The sequence below is a fragment of the Brienomyrus brachyistius genome, chromosome 18 (assembly GCF_023856365.1).
Source record: "Brienomyrus brachyistius isolate T26 chromosome 18, BBRACH_0.4, whole genome shotgun sequence".
NCBI classification, from domain to species: domain Eukaryota; kingdom Metazoa; phylum Chordata; class Actinopteri; order Osteoglossiformes; family Mormyridae; genus Brienomyrus; species Brienomyrus brachyistius.
This window is the reverse complement of record NC_064550.1, coordinates 942,524-957,343: the sequence shown is the minus strand read 5'-3', so window position 1 is coordinate 957,343 and position 14,820 is coordinate 942,524. Positions and strand designations below refer to the sequence as shown.

General features: G+C 45.6%; 2 protein-coding genes across 3 annotated transcripts; both read right to left on the bottom strand.

Moving 5' to 3' along the window:
• Nucleotides 1–1,283: 1,283 nt before the first annotated feature.
• Nucleotides 1,284–6,260, bottom strand: LOC125712830 (cyclin-T1-like). The gene is made up of 3 exons (XM_048983325.1): nt 6,054–6,260; nt 5,641–5,711; nt 1,284–5,550 (listed from the first exon to the last, which is right to left on the bottom strand). The coding sequence occupies exon 3, from the start codon at nt 5,488–5,490 to the stop codon at nt 4,183–4,185; it is 1,308 nt and encodes a 435-aa protein (XP_048839282.1). The 5' UTR covers nt 5,491–5,550; nt 5,641–5,711; nt 6,054–6,260; the 3' UTR covers nt 1,284–4,182.
• Nucleotides 5,669–11,428, bottom strand: LOC125712831 (cyclin-T1-like). Of its 2 annotated transcripts, XM_048983326.1 has the most exons (7): nt 11,219–11,428; nt 9,781–9,862; nt 8,517–8,645; nt 7,396–7,456; nt 6,886–6,948; nt 6,328–6,373; nt 5,669–6,217 (listed from the first exon to the last, which is right to left on the bottom strand). In XM_048983326.1, the coding sequence occupies exons 1-7, from the start codon at nt 11,386–11,388 to the stop codon at nt 6,019–6,021; spliced, it is 750 nt and encodes a 249-aa protein (XP_048839283.1). In that variant the 5' UTR covers nt 11,389–11,428; the 3' UTR covers nt 5,669–6,018. The 2 variants fall into 2 exon arrangements, with proteins under 2 accessions (XP_048839283.1, XP_048839284.1); XM_048983327.1 differs by lacking the exon at nt 5,669–6,217 and having other exon boundaries at nt 6,239–6,373.
• Between the last annotated feature and the right edge of the window lie 3,392 nt (nt 11,429–14,820).

Below are 14,820 nucleotides of genomic sequence, written 5' to 3'. Positions count from 1 at the left end.
GAATGAGTGTGTGGATGGGTGAATGTGAGGCATGAAATGTAAAGCGCTTTGAGTACTCGTAGGAGTAGAAAAGCGCTATATAAATGCAGTCCATTTACCATTTACCTTAGTTTGTGAACATTCATGCCAAATAAATGGAAACACTGGCTTTATTAAAGACCATTTCGCCACGCTACCAATTATGCATACTTTGTTCCTGTATGTGTTTAATGACTTAAATACAATTTTCCCACGTTGTTACTGCTAACAGAAAATACTGTCTAAATATAATGCAGAATTTCCTTGATATGCGATTGAGGCTGTGTAGTTTCAAGAAATAGAGGGAGAATATATGACACAGCACTCAAAGATATACATTAACATCCATCACATCACGCCAGATAGGGCTTGAAACAGATCGGCATAATTCCTGGAGAAATGTATGCAATCTTCTATATCCAGATGGGCAGTGCCCCCCCATCCTGTCCAGGATGTACCCCATTCTCCTACTGAACTGCCTGGGACAGGCTCCAATCCCCCCAAAATGTGACCTGACCAGCATAAGTGGTTAGAAGACACACTTAGAGATACCTGATGACCAAATACTACGCTAGTGGAGGGAGACTTTGGGGTTTTAACAAAACCCATTCATTGGAAGCATTACCAAATAACTGCAATGTATTATCTGCAAATGGCCAGTGTGTATGCAGGCTTTTGGCATAACGTTTAGGTCAGCTGTTCAAACCCAGAAGTGAGGACTCTAGACAATCAGTCCGCCAATTAGTAATCGAATTAGGGAGTTGCAGCCAAAAACCTACATACACAACAGCGCTTTCTGAGGATTGGCCACCCTTCATACATTTCCTTAGTATTGTCTATAGTCTAAGGACCCTCACCTCGTGTGCCATGTCAAAAACACCACCAAATGATAGTCAATTTTTTAATTATTGAGATGCCAACATAGTTTTATTTAGGTATTTTCTCATTCAGTATTAAGTTGACTTTATAAACAACGTAAATACACTTCAAAGGTTTAGTTTGTGTACATGCGCAATACACATTAATTTTCCAAACTTGGCAAATGTTCTTTGCCAATTTCATAAAGTAATGAGTTCTGTGTTTTTGTTGGTTGATTCAGCTGGAATCTTCCTCATACACAAGATATCACACCATTTCTTTGATGTTGTCCTCAATTTCAACTGAAACTAAGATCATATAGAATTAAATTGCTTACCTTTTCTAGAATCTTACCGCTACTTTGTACCAGTCACTAATATCTACATGAAAAAAAAATAGTGCTTGGATTTTACTTTAAAACATTTATTTATGGGAGCAAAACCATTCACCATTAAAAACTGCTCACAAAACACAAACTAATAAATGTAGACCTTGGACTTCCTGAAGTTCACAACAAAATTTCCCCCAAATTCTAAACCTGAGTTCATCTGGTACAACATACAAAAATGTATGTATAGTTCAGAAATATTCCTCTCAAAATGAATAACCTTAGAAAAAAAAATATGCGAGACAAAATTACAGAGAGAAATATTAGTCAAAACTACTGTGGGATCCAGTGAACGCAGTGGTATTCCTCAAGCATGAGTCACAGCAGAGGGCAGGTGTGTGTACACATGAAAGGCATCACAGAAGTGAAAACCACGCTGCATCAATAACCATCAGTAGCATTTCATGCATTTATCAGTCACAAATACAGCTCTGGAAAAAATTGAGACCACTCCATATTTATTAAGAATCGCTTTGTTAAATCCTTGTTTAATCCTGGTTCTGCTGGCAGAAGGGTACACTGTGAGGCAGGCTACTTCCAGGTCAAAGTTCCTAAGACAGCAGTACACAAGAACAATGTGAAGCAGGAGACACTGGGAACGACCAAAGACCAGCCAGGTAGAGGACGGAAGCAACGTCCTAATGGCAGACATGACCGTCAACTTATCCAAGTTTCTCCTGAATTGGAGGATGACATCGACTGACCTTGAAAGGGAACAGGAAACATTAAGTGCAGGTTTGAAATGCACTGTTAGGACTGTTCGGATCAGGTTCCTAGAAGCAAGACTGAAGTGCCATAAGCAAGTATGAAACCCTTTGTTAATGAGAAACAGGAAAGAGACAGGCTGCAGTTTGCAAAAAAACACGTATATTTTGCAGAAACGCATACCCATAAATTGAGAAATGAATGAAACAAAAAATTGTGCTGTGGTCTCTCAATTTTTTCCAGAGCTGTGTCCGTCAGATATGACCACAGCCACAATACTCTCATCAAGAAGCAATGTCTGATTTGAATCAATGTTTGTTTTCCATGAGGAATTAATTCAAGTAATCTTTAATTGCTTTAAATCACCAAACCAAACAAACAGCAGCTAAAAACTGCTAAAACTGTGGGAAATGCCAAGTCCATTATAGCAATTCTTAGTGCAGCAAAGTATTTAAAATGTCATCAAATTACACCTCAATGGTACTACTGCAGACTTTAAATGCATGGACATCACAGCTTATCCACATGACACAAGAATCAATGACTGGGGCTTAGAGGATTCAACTGTATCTGTTTTTCCAGTTTACGTTAAGTGACCATACATTCCGATAATGGGGGGCGGGGAATGACAGGTTATAATTTGTTGGATCATATCTTTCAGTTTTATCACAAGAAACAGATACCCAAAAATCCAGTAACAGCTTGTTTTCTCCCATATTTTACAGAAACGAACTGCACTGAAAATAAGGAACTAAGTCAAAAGATAAAAAGCAGTTTTACTATATTAAACTGGCTGTAAATGTGTCAATTTCAGAAGCTACCGCTTTTAAAGAACGGGCTTAAAATGAAGACTATGACAAAAGCCTTTGGTGTTAAATCAGTACAATTCACTTAGCCCATACACTCATAGTAGCTGCAGAAATATAGCAAATACTTATATTTATAGGTCATTTATGCAAACCTGTGATTAAATCCAAAAGAACCCATAGACACAATCATGGTTATATGAGATATACACACACAATTTCCTGATCGTTCTCAAGTGGTGAAGAAGCGTGGAGCCTTTTACGCGGCAGCAGGTGGCTCGGGGGTGTGCCCGGGCGCTGGGCGGAGCAGCTACGGCGCGGGGTGCGGATGACAGAAGGGTCAGGTGACCTGCTCAGTTGCCATGTGGCTTTGATGCCTTTCGGCACACTGAAGCCTTTACGCAGGGCGCCCTCCCTGTGCGCGACACGCCGCGTGTCGGCGGCTAATCAGCACGACACAGCCCATGTAGACTGTTTAACACCATAACGGTACGGCTGCATTTTGGGAAGAAAATGTAGCTATATAACATCATCATCTGTCATACTATAGCTTTTTACAACCATTTAAAACAATGACTGCATCACATTGAAAATCTAAAAACTAAAAGTTAATTTACAATGATCTTTTTTCTATACAAAATGTAAAAATACATTTTATATTCACTTTTTCAGTTCACATGTACATAATATAAAACATTGACATTGTATCTTTTTTTCCCTTAAATATTTACAAAATAAAAACGGTAAAATCAATTAAATATTCCTCTGTTGTTTTATATATGACTATTAGGAATAGACTGAGCACCAGGATCGCGTTTAAAATGTTGACTACGGTTGACTGGTCGTCGTGGAAACCGAAGAGAAATAAAGGGGCTATACCAACAATGCTACATACAGATGGGAGTACAAAATAAATATTTTTGACGTATTGAATCCATCTGACGCCTATTAAAACAAGGCTTTCAAAATTGTACAAATAAGTCCTTTAGCTCACAAATGCAAAACTTCCCCATGCATTCAATGTATTTAATCACTTTTTTTTTTGTTTTTTTTTTCCTGTGACTTTCAACCAAGCAACACACTGGCTCCGTATGACTGGGTTAAAGACTTCAATACAAATATCTGATGCACCTCAACCAGAATGACATCAAAAATAGTATTTACACGATCGAACGAGTGACTGATTGGCATTCTCTTATAGGTTTTCACCGTTTTATGCATTAATTGTTATTGCCCTGTACATGGGGTAAGACTGCTTTAAAAAATGTGGAAAAAAACATTGAAAAATAGGTATGAAATCTGAGGACTCTGAATGAATACATTACTCTGCTGTCAAGTCAAAAACCCCCAAACACAGAGCGGAGCCATGCAGGCCTAGAGCCTTGTGTTGGAAGCTGACAGCTGTTCTCACTTGGGGAGGGGTGGCAGTGGGGGGGGCGGCTCTGCAGGGAGGGGAGGAGGGCGGGAGCTATTGCCTCGCTGGCTTCCAGAGAAGCGGTACTCGCCGTACTGTGAGCGGTAGTCAAACACGGGGGGCTGAGTGGGCTGGACGCCCTGGGCACTGAGCAGGGAGTTGAGCATCTCAAACGTGTCCTGGTACTCGTTGGACTGGCTGCCACCCCCAGCAGCGCTGTGCCCGTTGGTGTCCGCCTTGTCCGACTTGGAGTGAGAGTAGGAGCCTTGATGGTGGGACACAGCCGTGGGGGGCAGGCCGTCGGGGCCCAAGCCCAGGGCATGGCCCGCAGTGGCTGGCGCTGGGGGCAGCTGGTAGGAAGTCCTGGAGGACTTGCTGGGTTTGGAGGGGTGCGAGGCGGGTGACGGCTCCATGGAGTGAGGCCGCTTCCGTGAAGAAGACGATGACAAGCTTGTCCTGCTGGAGGAGTCACCCGATTTTTTGCCGCTCCCTAATGAGCCGCCCCCACTGCTCGAGTGTTTATGTGAGGAGGAGGATGAAGAAGCAACGGCGCCGGCACTGCTGGCTGAGTGGTGGTAGTAGTGATGGTGGTGGTGGTTGGACCTCTCTCTGTGCTTCTCCCTGCTCTTGCCGTCTTCCACCAGACCCCCGCGTCTATCCGGCACACGGATCCGCACTTTGAAATCGTCCGCAGTCCGGCTGCCTCCCCCACCTCCTCCCGCGTGCCCCCCTCCACTGTGCCCTCCGTGTCCTCCGCCACCATGTCCCCCGTGTCCCCCGTGGCCGCCGTGTCCTGCCCCGGCTGCCAGCGGGAGCCGCATCTTCAGGGAGTTGCGGTCTTGGCGCTCCTTCTCCAGGGGGATCTTGAGGATGATGGGCGAGGGGCTACTCACGTCGGAGGCCGTGGCTCCGGGATGGCCCCCGGGCGGCTCCTGGTACTTTTCCTTCCTCTGCTGGCTGATGAGGGCCTGGGCGGCTGAGGCATACTCCCGCTTCACGCTGGCCTCCATGTTCTCCAGCTTGCGCTTCTGAGCCGCCAGCACGTCAGCGTTCTTGGCGCGGTACTCGCTCAGCGACACCTTGGCGGGAACGTGGGTACCCGGTGGGCCCTGTGTCGCCGGCCCCGGGTCCATGCCGCCGTGTGCCTTGGTGCCAGGTTGCCAGTGCTGAGTCCCTGAGGACCCAGTGCTGCGCTCCTTTTCCTCCTGAGGGGTGGTGCTGAGGGAACAGGACGAGGCGGAGAGGCTCATGAGGCCGGCGATTGTGGTGTCGGAGGACACCATGGAGATCATGCTCATCATGGCCTCCGTCTGGTCGCCCTCCTCCTGCACCTTCGTCTTCTTCACAGTCTGTCCCGCTGCCTGAAAGGGACACACTGCTTGTCAACCCCTCCTGCTCCATGCAAAGACACCCCCCCCCCACCCCCACAAACCTTGCACCCCCACGCTCACCTTCCAGTTACGGATGCGCTTCAGGCGGCTCGGGGTCTTCTCCAGGATTTGCAGGAACTCATGGGTCAGCTCTGCGGGAATGTTTCACACTGGAGTCACACATGTATATACGATAGTACAGCAGTGCAGTGTACAGAGCAGTGTGAGGAAGCAAAACAGCGTAATTACAAGTACACTGTCAATGGCGCAGTTCCTGAAATCCAGCAGCTCTTCGAATCGGAAACACCAAATGTGACTTTTTTTTTTTTTTTTTTTGCTCAAAGATTCACAGGTTTTATAAAAGTCGATTTTAGCTCATTTTTAATCACCATGTTACCAGGGATACAGGCCAGCACATATACTAGTGTGGTGACGCTCATCGTTCTATACCGTGACCCCTCATTCCAGGCTGAGAGAGGATGGCACACACATACCATCCAGCAGCTCAAGGGTCACTGTGGGGTCCACGTACTCCCACCAGTGCTTGCTGTCTGTGGACACTGGGATCTCCCAGTTGGACCACTTGCAGGCCAGGTGGATGCAGACGCAAGCCACCACAGGGGGGCTGTACTGCAGGCAGAAGGTGGTCAGGTGCAGGCTGCCCGTGAGCCACCGTGAAGCCGCCAGGCCAGAGATAGAGACTCACGTCAGTGGCCAGACACACGCGACAGGTCAACACACAAGCACCCGCGCCCAGCTGACACACACCTGTTGGTGGCCATGAAGTATGACGTCTGAGCCAAGTCCTTGCTCGCTAGAAGAGAAGGGAACAAAGTGTCAAAACCAGAAAAGCTGGATCACTTTCAACTAAACAAATACCACAATACCACATACCAATAACTGCCAACATAGAGTTAAGAGAGCAGCCTGCCCCGCAGGGTTTAATGGGGAAGCAGGAAAATGCAGGACAGGCCAGCTCTGCGAGCAAAGCACTCAAATGGGTCATCCCTCTGCCAGAAGTAGGGGGCCCCCAGAAGATTACCACAGGCCCCAACAGGGCCCGCTGGGCCCCAGCAACACCAACTCCAGAGCATTCACCAGCATGCTTTACATCTGCTTTGGCCATCACAAGAGGCCCTGTTAAACTTACTGGGAATTCTGGAGCACGGACCGAGACAGTCTACCTCAAGCAACACTGAACAATGGTGCCTTATCCCCTCACCGATCCAGATACCTTAAATATGGACGGCAAGGCGGCCGCTGGTGATTCTGACTAAGATGCGTTAGAGGCACTAACCTATGTATGTGTGAGATGGAGACACTCACCTCTGACAAGCTGAGTGCACTTGACAACGTGTGTGTGCGGGTGGTCGATGGTGATTTCGAACGCTGCGATCCATGGGAGGAGGAAGAGAGCGCAAGAAAAGGAGAGAGAAAGACACCTGTTTAGGCCATGTCCCACACAACAGAAAGATTTCAGCTGGATGCCCTACACACGACAGGCCACACCAACAGCTACTGGCCAGTTCGTTCAGTAGGAGCCTCGTGAAAGCATGACGCTCTCCTCACTGAGGAGCAGGTGATGGGCATCGCCTCACAGGGGCACATGGGGAAAGCCGAGGAGCCCTCAGGAGAGCCGCCCTGCTCCATAAACCACAGCAGCCAGCAGGACATGCTCAGAGTTTATTTGACACTCCTCTCTGTATTTATGAGCACAAAAACCAACTTGCTATGTGAATTTCTCACGTTTCTTTCTTCAGCAAACATCAGCTGAGCCCACAGGGATGCCAGCCTGCCACCACCTCACACTCACACCTCCCGAGTCCTCCGACTTACCCAGGGTCTGGAGGATAATGCTCTCCAGGATGACCAAGTCCTGGGCCTGCTGCAGGTAAGCCTGAGGTCGAGAGGACAGGCGGGTTACTTACGGCGGAAAGAGGCAGTAACTCCCCCTACTGGAATATTTCCCTCAGATGGCCACCCCGGTCTTTGCTCTGCGGCCATGGCGCATCACCTTACCACTCCTACACTTTAACCCCCCCCCTGAAACCAAGCACAAGAAGCACCCCAGGAAACTTTCCAAAGAGCTATTTTTACTTTCAGCTGAAGACCAGCAGTGACACCTGCTGAACACCCCCAGGAAAGGCCAAAAAGACAAGGAGCCCCATGACATCACAGCCAGCTTCTGGAAACCGAGGCCATGGAAACAGGACAACATTACGGGCCAAGCAGTGTGGGAAAGCAGCTATACACAGACACCTGGAAACCAGGTTTAATTTGAGTTTAACATGCAAAAACCACCTAAAATCAACATTTAAAGCCTTAGTGAAGGTCTCTTTATTCAGAAGCCCACCAAGGTGCACATTTAATATTTGAATTTTTTTTATGATAATGCTGAGGGGGGAGGGAAAAAGACTGAATGCAGGACCAATGTGGAGGAATTCACAGCTGATTTTTTTATTTTCCAAAGTTTATTGTACAATAATTTGCATGAAATTAAATATTCCATTAAAGACTAATATGCTTTTTATTTGTTAACCCAATAAGTGATTTTGACAATGCAACTGGAAATGTAATTAAAACATTACAAAGTCTTATAATTAGGGGCATCATTCTACTGCATACAGTACTATTAGGCCTTACATATTGTGGCAAGCACTGAGCAATGAAACAGCAAAATCATGAAATAGAAAACCACAGGTTGTTAAATGTTGCTGCCGTTTTTTTTAATTTCGAACAGGTCTTTACTAAATTTACTAGCCTAGTACTGATAAACAAAACTAAAATGTCAATTTCTACCTACAGGAAATTAAATATTTAGGCCAGTATGTTTACAAATGTGTATTTATAAGAGACAAACATGCTAAATTTGGCAAAAAAAATCTAGGATCTACCAACACAGCACAAGCCAGGACTGAACGCAGCTGCAGCGAACAGCTCCGGCCCAGAATACTTACATCACTCCGAGTATCTGGCGAAGGGTCCTGAGGGTGCAGGCAAGCGTGGGCCACCTTGATCACATGCTCCAGTTTGCGAGGCTGCTCCTCTACCTTCGCAGCCAGGAACAAGGCCGCTGGAGCTATCACCTGAGGACAGTGTGGAGGGAGGTAAGAAGGGGTCCAGCTCGAATACAAAGCTTTTAATCACCCAAAATGAATCAAGAATGTCTGGCAATTACAATTACCAAGACGCAAAGTAATTAAAACAACTTTTCAGAGTGAACCTGTCATTCAGAGAGAATTACACTTCACCACTCCAAATTCATCCAACACATGAATATTCAATCCCACACCCGGCAACAAACAGACTTGCATGATACAGTTGAACTAGGGCATCACATCACATAGGGCCGCATTCAGATTACATATATTAACTGTGTAATTGTACACGTATTTGCCATGTAGCGTTCAGTTTGGTACACACAATGAAACGAATGAAGAGTTATTTTTCAGAATTTTGTGATCAATCGTCGTTGTTGACACACCACAGCACACAGTGCACAACAACGAAAATATGTAACAATGTGACATAGCAAGGGGCAGCTAATTCAGTGCCTGGGGAGCAGTGCTTGGTAGTACCTTGCTCAGGGTACCTCAGTGGTGCCTTGCTGGTCGGGGATTCCAATCTGCAATCGTTTGATTACAAGTGTGCTTCCCCAACCATTAAGCCACCACTGCCCACACTGGAGGCCAATCTGTTTGTGGCTGAGCTGGTTATGGCCAATGCAGGTTAAAGTGAGTCATAATTGACAGTTTCCATACGCATATATGCAACCATACTAAGTAGTACAAAACGGGATTAATGTGGGATTCAGTTCATATGTCGTCACATTTTTTATTTTACGTATATATTTTTACAACATGCAAATAAGCATCTCTTCGGTTTTTTTTATTCGGAAATGTCGACAGACGATACCTTTCAGTTTATATCTGATCCTAATTGTTTGTATTGTTATAATAATGAATAATTTCAAAACAAAATAATAATTTCCCCACTGTACTTAAATTGCAAACCGTGAACTTGAAAATTGAAGTTTGTACCAAACTGTGAATTTTGTGAAATACTGCACCAGATAGATAGAAAGAACGAATGAAAGAATGAACAAACGAACAACTAGCCGGGGACAGCAATACAATGACAAGTATTTCTGCTGTGGGTAAAACTAATTACCATAAGGATAAAAAATGAAGGGGACGTGTGTCAGGTGAGTGGGGTACTCACGTTTCTGTGGAAGCGGGTGAAGGACTGGATCATGTAGAAGCGGTGCATATACACAATGGCAGTGTTGATAGTCAGCTGGGAGCTGTAGAGTGGAGGTTAAGGAACGACACAGCAGCCCAAGTAAAAGGGACTCCAATGAAACATCACACCATAGACACCCCTAGCGAGACGGCCTCCGATATCATTAAGGTCCAGTCTACACCGATCTATCCCCATACTGTATTCAAGAGACTTATCAGCTGTGCACTTATTACCACACAGTTATAAATTTATTAAGCTCATTTTTCAAACATACAACTTGGTCCTGGGATCAGCAGGACCAAAACATGAATTTATCAGCTGTAGTGACAGTTTCATTCCTATTCATGAAATGTGTACATTATTTTTATTTTTCTTTAACCGGTGCTTTTAAAACATTATCCTGGCCATGGATATGGACTCACAGAAGGCTGTTTTAGTTACTTTTAAAGCACACTGCATTGCACTCGACATGCACTTTTCAATTGTTAATATTTTAATACTCCGGGACCCCAAAGATCACGTGTGCTGGTTTCCCTGTTACTTGCACTCTTTCTTGTAAAAATCGATCAAAGGGACTGTGCGGAAAGCCAGCCGGCCGGTAGCTGTGTAACCCTGAGCCGCTTTGGCTGCGGTTTCGGTGCACCGGTCGATGCAGACAACAGGATAGTATCAAAATTGTTAAATATGAGCTTTCATATTGTGCACACATTGGTTCTCCAAGGTTTCATACTTAGTCGACGGTTTTCGCGTAACCCAAACGTATATATTGTCGCTTATATGGAAGACATGGGGTTCGGCGGCGTCGAATTACCAAATAAAATGCTATTAAGCAAGCAGTAGCTGTATGGTTTTGTATTTTCATTTCTGTTAAAGGTTTTCTTTTGTGGGTTTCTTTAGCAGTTAGCGAGCCACGGAGCCAGCTAGTCTACTTTCAGTTTCTCAGCAGGTCGGTGTGCCACCACAGAGAAACGCTTTTTTCGATAAACGCCTTAACCTTAAAATGTGGCGCTGCGAGGGCCCTTGCGGCGATATAAACGCCATATTTTTGCGTTTATCGGTCCTTTACGAGGCCGTCCCTTCGCTGACCAGCCGCCCGGCTTTTGTTTCCCGGTAACCCCGCAGGCCGCAGATGAGGCCTACACATCCCATAAACCCCGATCCTTAGCAACGAGCCCGGGCCGCTCTTGGAGACCGCTGAGCCGCGCGGCTTACGCGCGCTTCGCCTCCCAGGCGAAAATCGTATGCGTTCCGCTTGTGTTTTCCCGTCATTCACTTTTGCCGCTCGCCGAGGACAGAGACTAGCTTAGAATGAGAATAAAACCAAAACGACCGATGGAGTCGCGGATGTTCGAGCCGTCACAGCAGCCGCAAAACCGTGAAGTGCACGTTATACCCCGCTCCTCCGGCAAAAAGATACACATTGAGCCGTTGTCCCATGTCCTGTAATAGGTTTGCGGCTTGCTGTCTGTAAGACAGTTCTTTGTCGGGATCAAGTCCCGCACGACGAGACGGGCTATTTTCGATTTCTTCCCTTGTGAAATACCATTTGTTGCTTGTTACAGAAGGAGAAGGAAACGAAGCCGCCATTACTGAGGAGGACAATAATATTTTAAAAACCCAGTGCGTCAGAGGAACTTGCGTCAGCGACCGCGAGGCAATGACGCGATCTTCCGACCTCGCGCAGCTTCCGCCGCCGGTCATTATAGGGTACGGTCAGTTAGGATTTGCGTGTTAATATAATGAAAATTCTTCATACTTGCACATACATTATTATACAATATATGTTATGCTTGTTGCTTTTAATTTTGGCAGTACGTTTGAAGAATTCACCGATAAATAACTATAAGTAGTGTATACCTTGCGAATTTGACAAGTTTGTCCTTTCGTACAAGTTATTTTACTATTCCGGAATCAACTGTATTTGTATTTGCGATGTATGGTGCCGAGGTATTTTCAAAGTCTTATATAATACACTACAAACAGTGAAGATAAGTCTTTGCATATACACGTGTACAGAATGCGTGAAGAAAACAAAGATGATAAGTACGGGTAGAAAGAGGAGACAGGCAGCCTGTCAAAGTTGACTCAAACAATTCTTATCGGTATCCCAACTTTTGTTGGTTACTTACAGACCTTTGGTGTGTAAAAGCAGTGTTGGAACAGTCTGTTACAGTCTGCTGCAGAAAGCAGTATAATGCTGTAATAATGGAAATAATAGGACAATTAAAGGAAGACAGACCATTTTAATCCTTAATTGTGTAGGCAGTTCCTTTGGAGATTGCAAAGAAAGGCAAGGTATCAATTCAATACTATTGGACACTGGAGGAGCCTGAGGGGAAGAGGTCTGGCAGACCCAAACAGAATCAGAAGACAGGTTTCTGAGTCAGCAGCAGTTCTATGCAAATAAAGTATGTGCAATTAGAACAAAAAGGGTCTGACTTTTACTGTAACAAGATATGATGCTTCCTGATGTGTTGTGGCTAGGGGTGGGGAGTGGCTTGTTGGAAAGAAGTGTTGTGGTTTCTGATGCACAGAATGCCTGGCACCCTGAATCAAAATGGATACCACATCATTTTGCAGCACCATGCAATGGCCTCTGGTCTGTGCTTAATTGGTCAGGGGTTGATCCTTCATCAAGAAAGTGATCCAAATGACCTCCAGGCTGTCGGAATTATCTTAGAGAAAAAAAAAAACAAGACAGTAGGTTTCAAATTATGTCTCCAGACTTGAACTCCATCAGGCAGGTCGGGTGAAACAAAAGCAGCCTACAACAGTAACATGTTTACGTGTTGGGGAAGAAGTTTCAGAACAATATTTGATTTCCATCGCATAAAGAATACCACAAGTGTGTTTGGCTGTTATGTAGTGCCATTTAAAAGTCAAGACACACCTACTGAAAATCATTTGTTTTCCAACAAGACGACGACACACCTCAACATTATGTAATAAATATTAAATTGTGAACAAGGAGAGAGAGAGTGATGAAACAGATGGCCTGACCCCATACAATCCCTTGACCTAAGCCCTACAGAGCTGGTTTGGGGAAAGTTGGAGTGAAGAATAAGAGCAAGGTAGCCAGCTCCTTCAGGACTGTTGGAGGAGCATTATATGTGGCCGCATCTGGAAGCTGGTTGAGAGAATGCCAAGAGTCTGCAGTGCTGGCATTGAAACAAACAGGCTATTTTGAAGTGTCTAAAGTTTGAGAAAACCTTGAGATGTGGAACATGACTCCTGGTTGTAACAGCATCTGACATGTCTTACTCAAGGCCTTTTACTATAAGGTGAATCACAAGGCTAAAATAGACAAATGCATTAAAAGCAAGTGTGTCTAGACTTTTGTCTAGTACTGTAAGTTCTGTTGAGTCCAACCTGTGATGATGTGGTTGCCAGCACATTGATCTTCTCTTGCATCTGCTGCTGACTGTGGGAGAGAAGAGCGAGATCGTCTGCAAAGTCTAGGTCTTCCAATTGGCTCCACAAGGTCCACTGGATTCCATTTCTGCATTCACTGGTGGATGTCTTCATGATCCAGTCGATAGTGATGAGGAAGAGGAACGGGGATAACAAGTACCCCTGTCGGACTCCTGTCTTCACTTGGAAGCTGTTGGTGAGCTGCCCTCCGTGGATCACTCTGCAGGTTGTTCCCTCGTATGAGCTCTTGATCAGGTTGACCACCTTGGCTGGGATGCCATAGTGCCGGAGGAGCTTCCAGAGAGTCTCTCGATCCACACTGTTGAACGCCTTCTCATAGTCGACAAAGTTGATGTACAATGGTGTGCTCCACTCCAAGCATTGCTCTACTATGATGCGCAGCGTTGCGATTTGGTCTGTGCATGATCGGTTCTGTCAGAAACCTGCTTGCTCGTCTCGTAGTTTTGGGTCGACGATGTCCTTCATCCGCTCTAGGAGGATCCGGTTGAAGACCTTGCCTGGCACTGACAGGAGTGTGATGCCTCTGTAGTTGTTACAGTTACTGAGGTCCCCTTTTTTTGGAAGCTTGACTAGGTAACCCTCCTTCCAGTCGGTCGGTATCTCTTCCTTTTCCCAGATCTTTTTGAAAAGGGGGTACAGCATCTTGACCGAAGGTCAGGTTGGACTCAACATCCACACGGAGAAGACCAAGATTCTGAAGACCAACTCCAACAGCAACAACCCAGTCACCGTGAATGGAAGTTCCCTGGAGGAGGTACAGTCCTTCACCTACCTGGGCAGCATCATCGACCAGTACGGTGGAACAGATACAGACGTCAAGGCAAGGATCGGCAAAGCAAGAGCCGCCTTCATCCAGCTCAAGAACATCTGGGCTTCCAGAGAACTGACCTTGACCACCAAGATCCGTCTGTTCAATTCCAACGTGAAGTCAGTATTGTTGTATGGGGCCGAAACCTGGAGGACAACCAAAACCAACATCCAAAGAATCCAGACGTTCATCAACACCTGTCTCAGAAAGATTCTCCACATCCGCTGGCCAGACACCATCAGTAACACCAACCTATGGGAAAAGACCTACCAACCTTCAGTAGAAGCAGAAATCTGGAAGAGAAGATGGGGATGGATAGGGTATACCCTCCACAAACCACAAACCAACATCATCAGACAGGCTCTCAGATGGAACCCCCAAGGCAAGCGGAAGAGAGGCCGTCCAAGAAACACCTGGAGACGAGACCTCGAGGCAGAAATGACAAGGATGGGCTACACCTGGAGTCAACTAGAAAGAATGGCCCAGGACAGAAACCTATGGAGATCTACCTTTGGCGGCTCATACCCCGGAAGGGGTGGAGGGCGAAAATGAAAAAAATTAAATGATGTAAGTTCTGTGTAGGTTATTTAAAATATAATGCAATTCTGCAATCAATAGGAAGGAGAGCATGCTGGGATTGCAGTCATTGTCTCATTTGTGCTGTGTGGTGGGCCAAACAAACAGTTTCAATTTATGATATAAGGAAAACTGCACTTCTTGTTTTGGTAAATGACCTGACCTTGAATGGCACTATAGCTCTCCTGGCTGAGAGAGGGCGA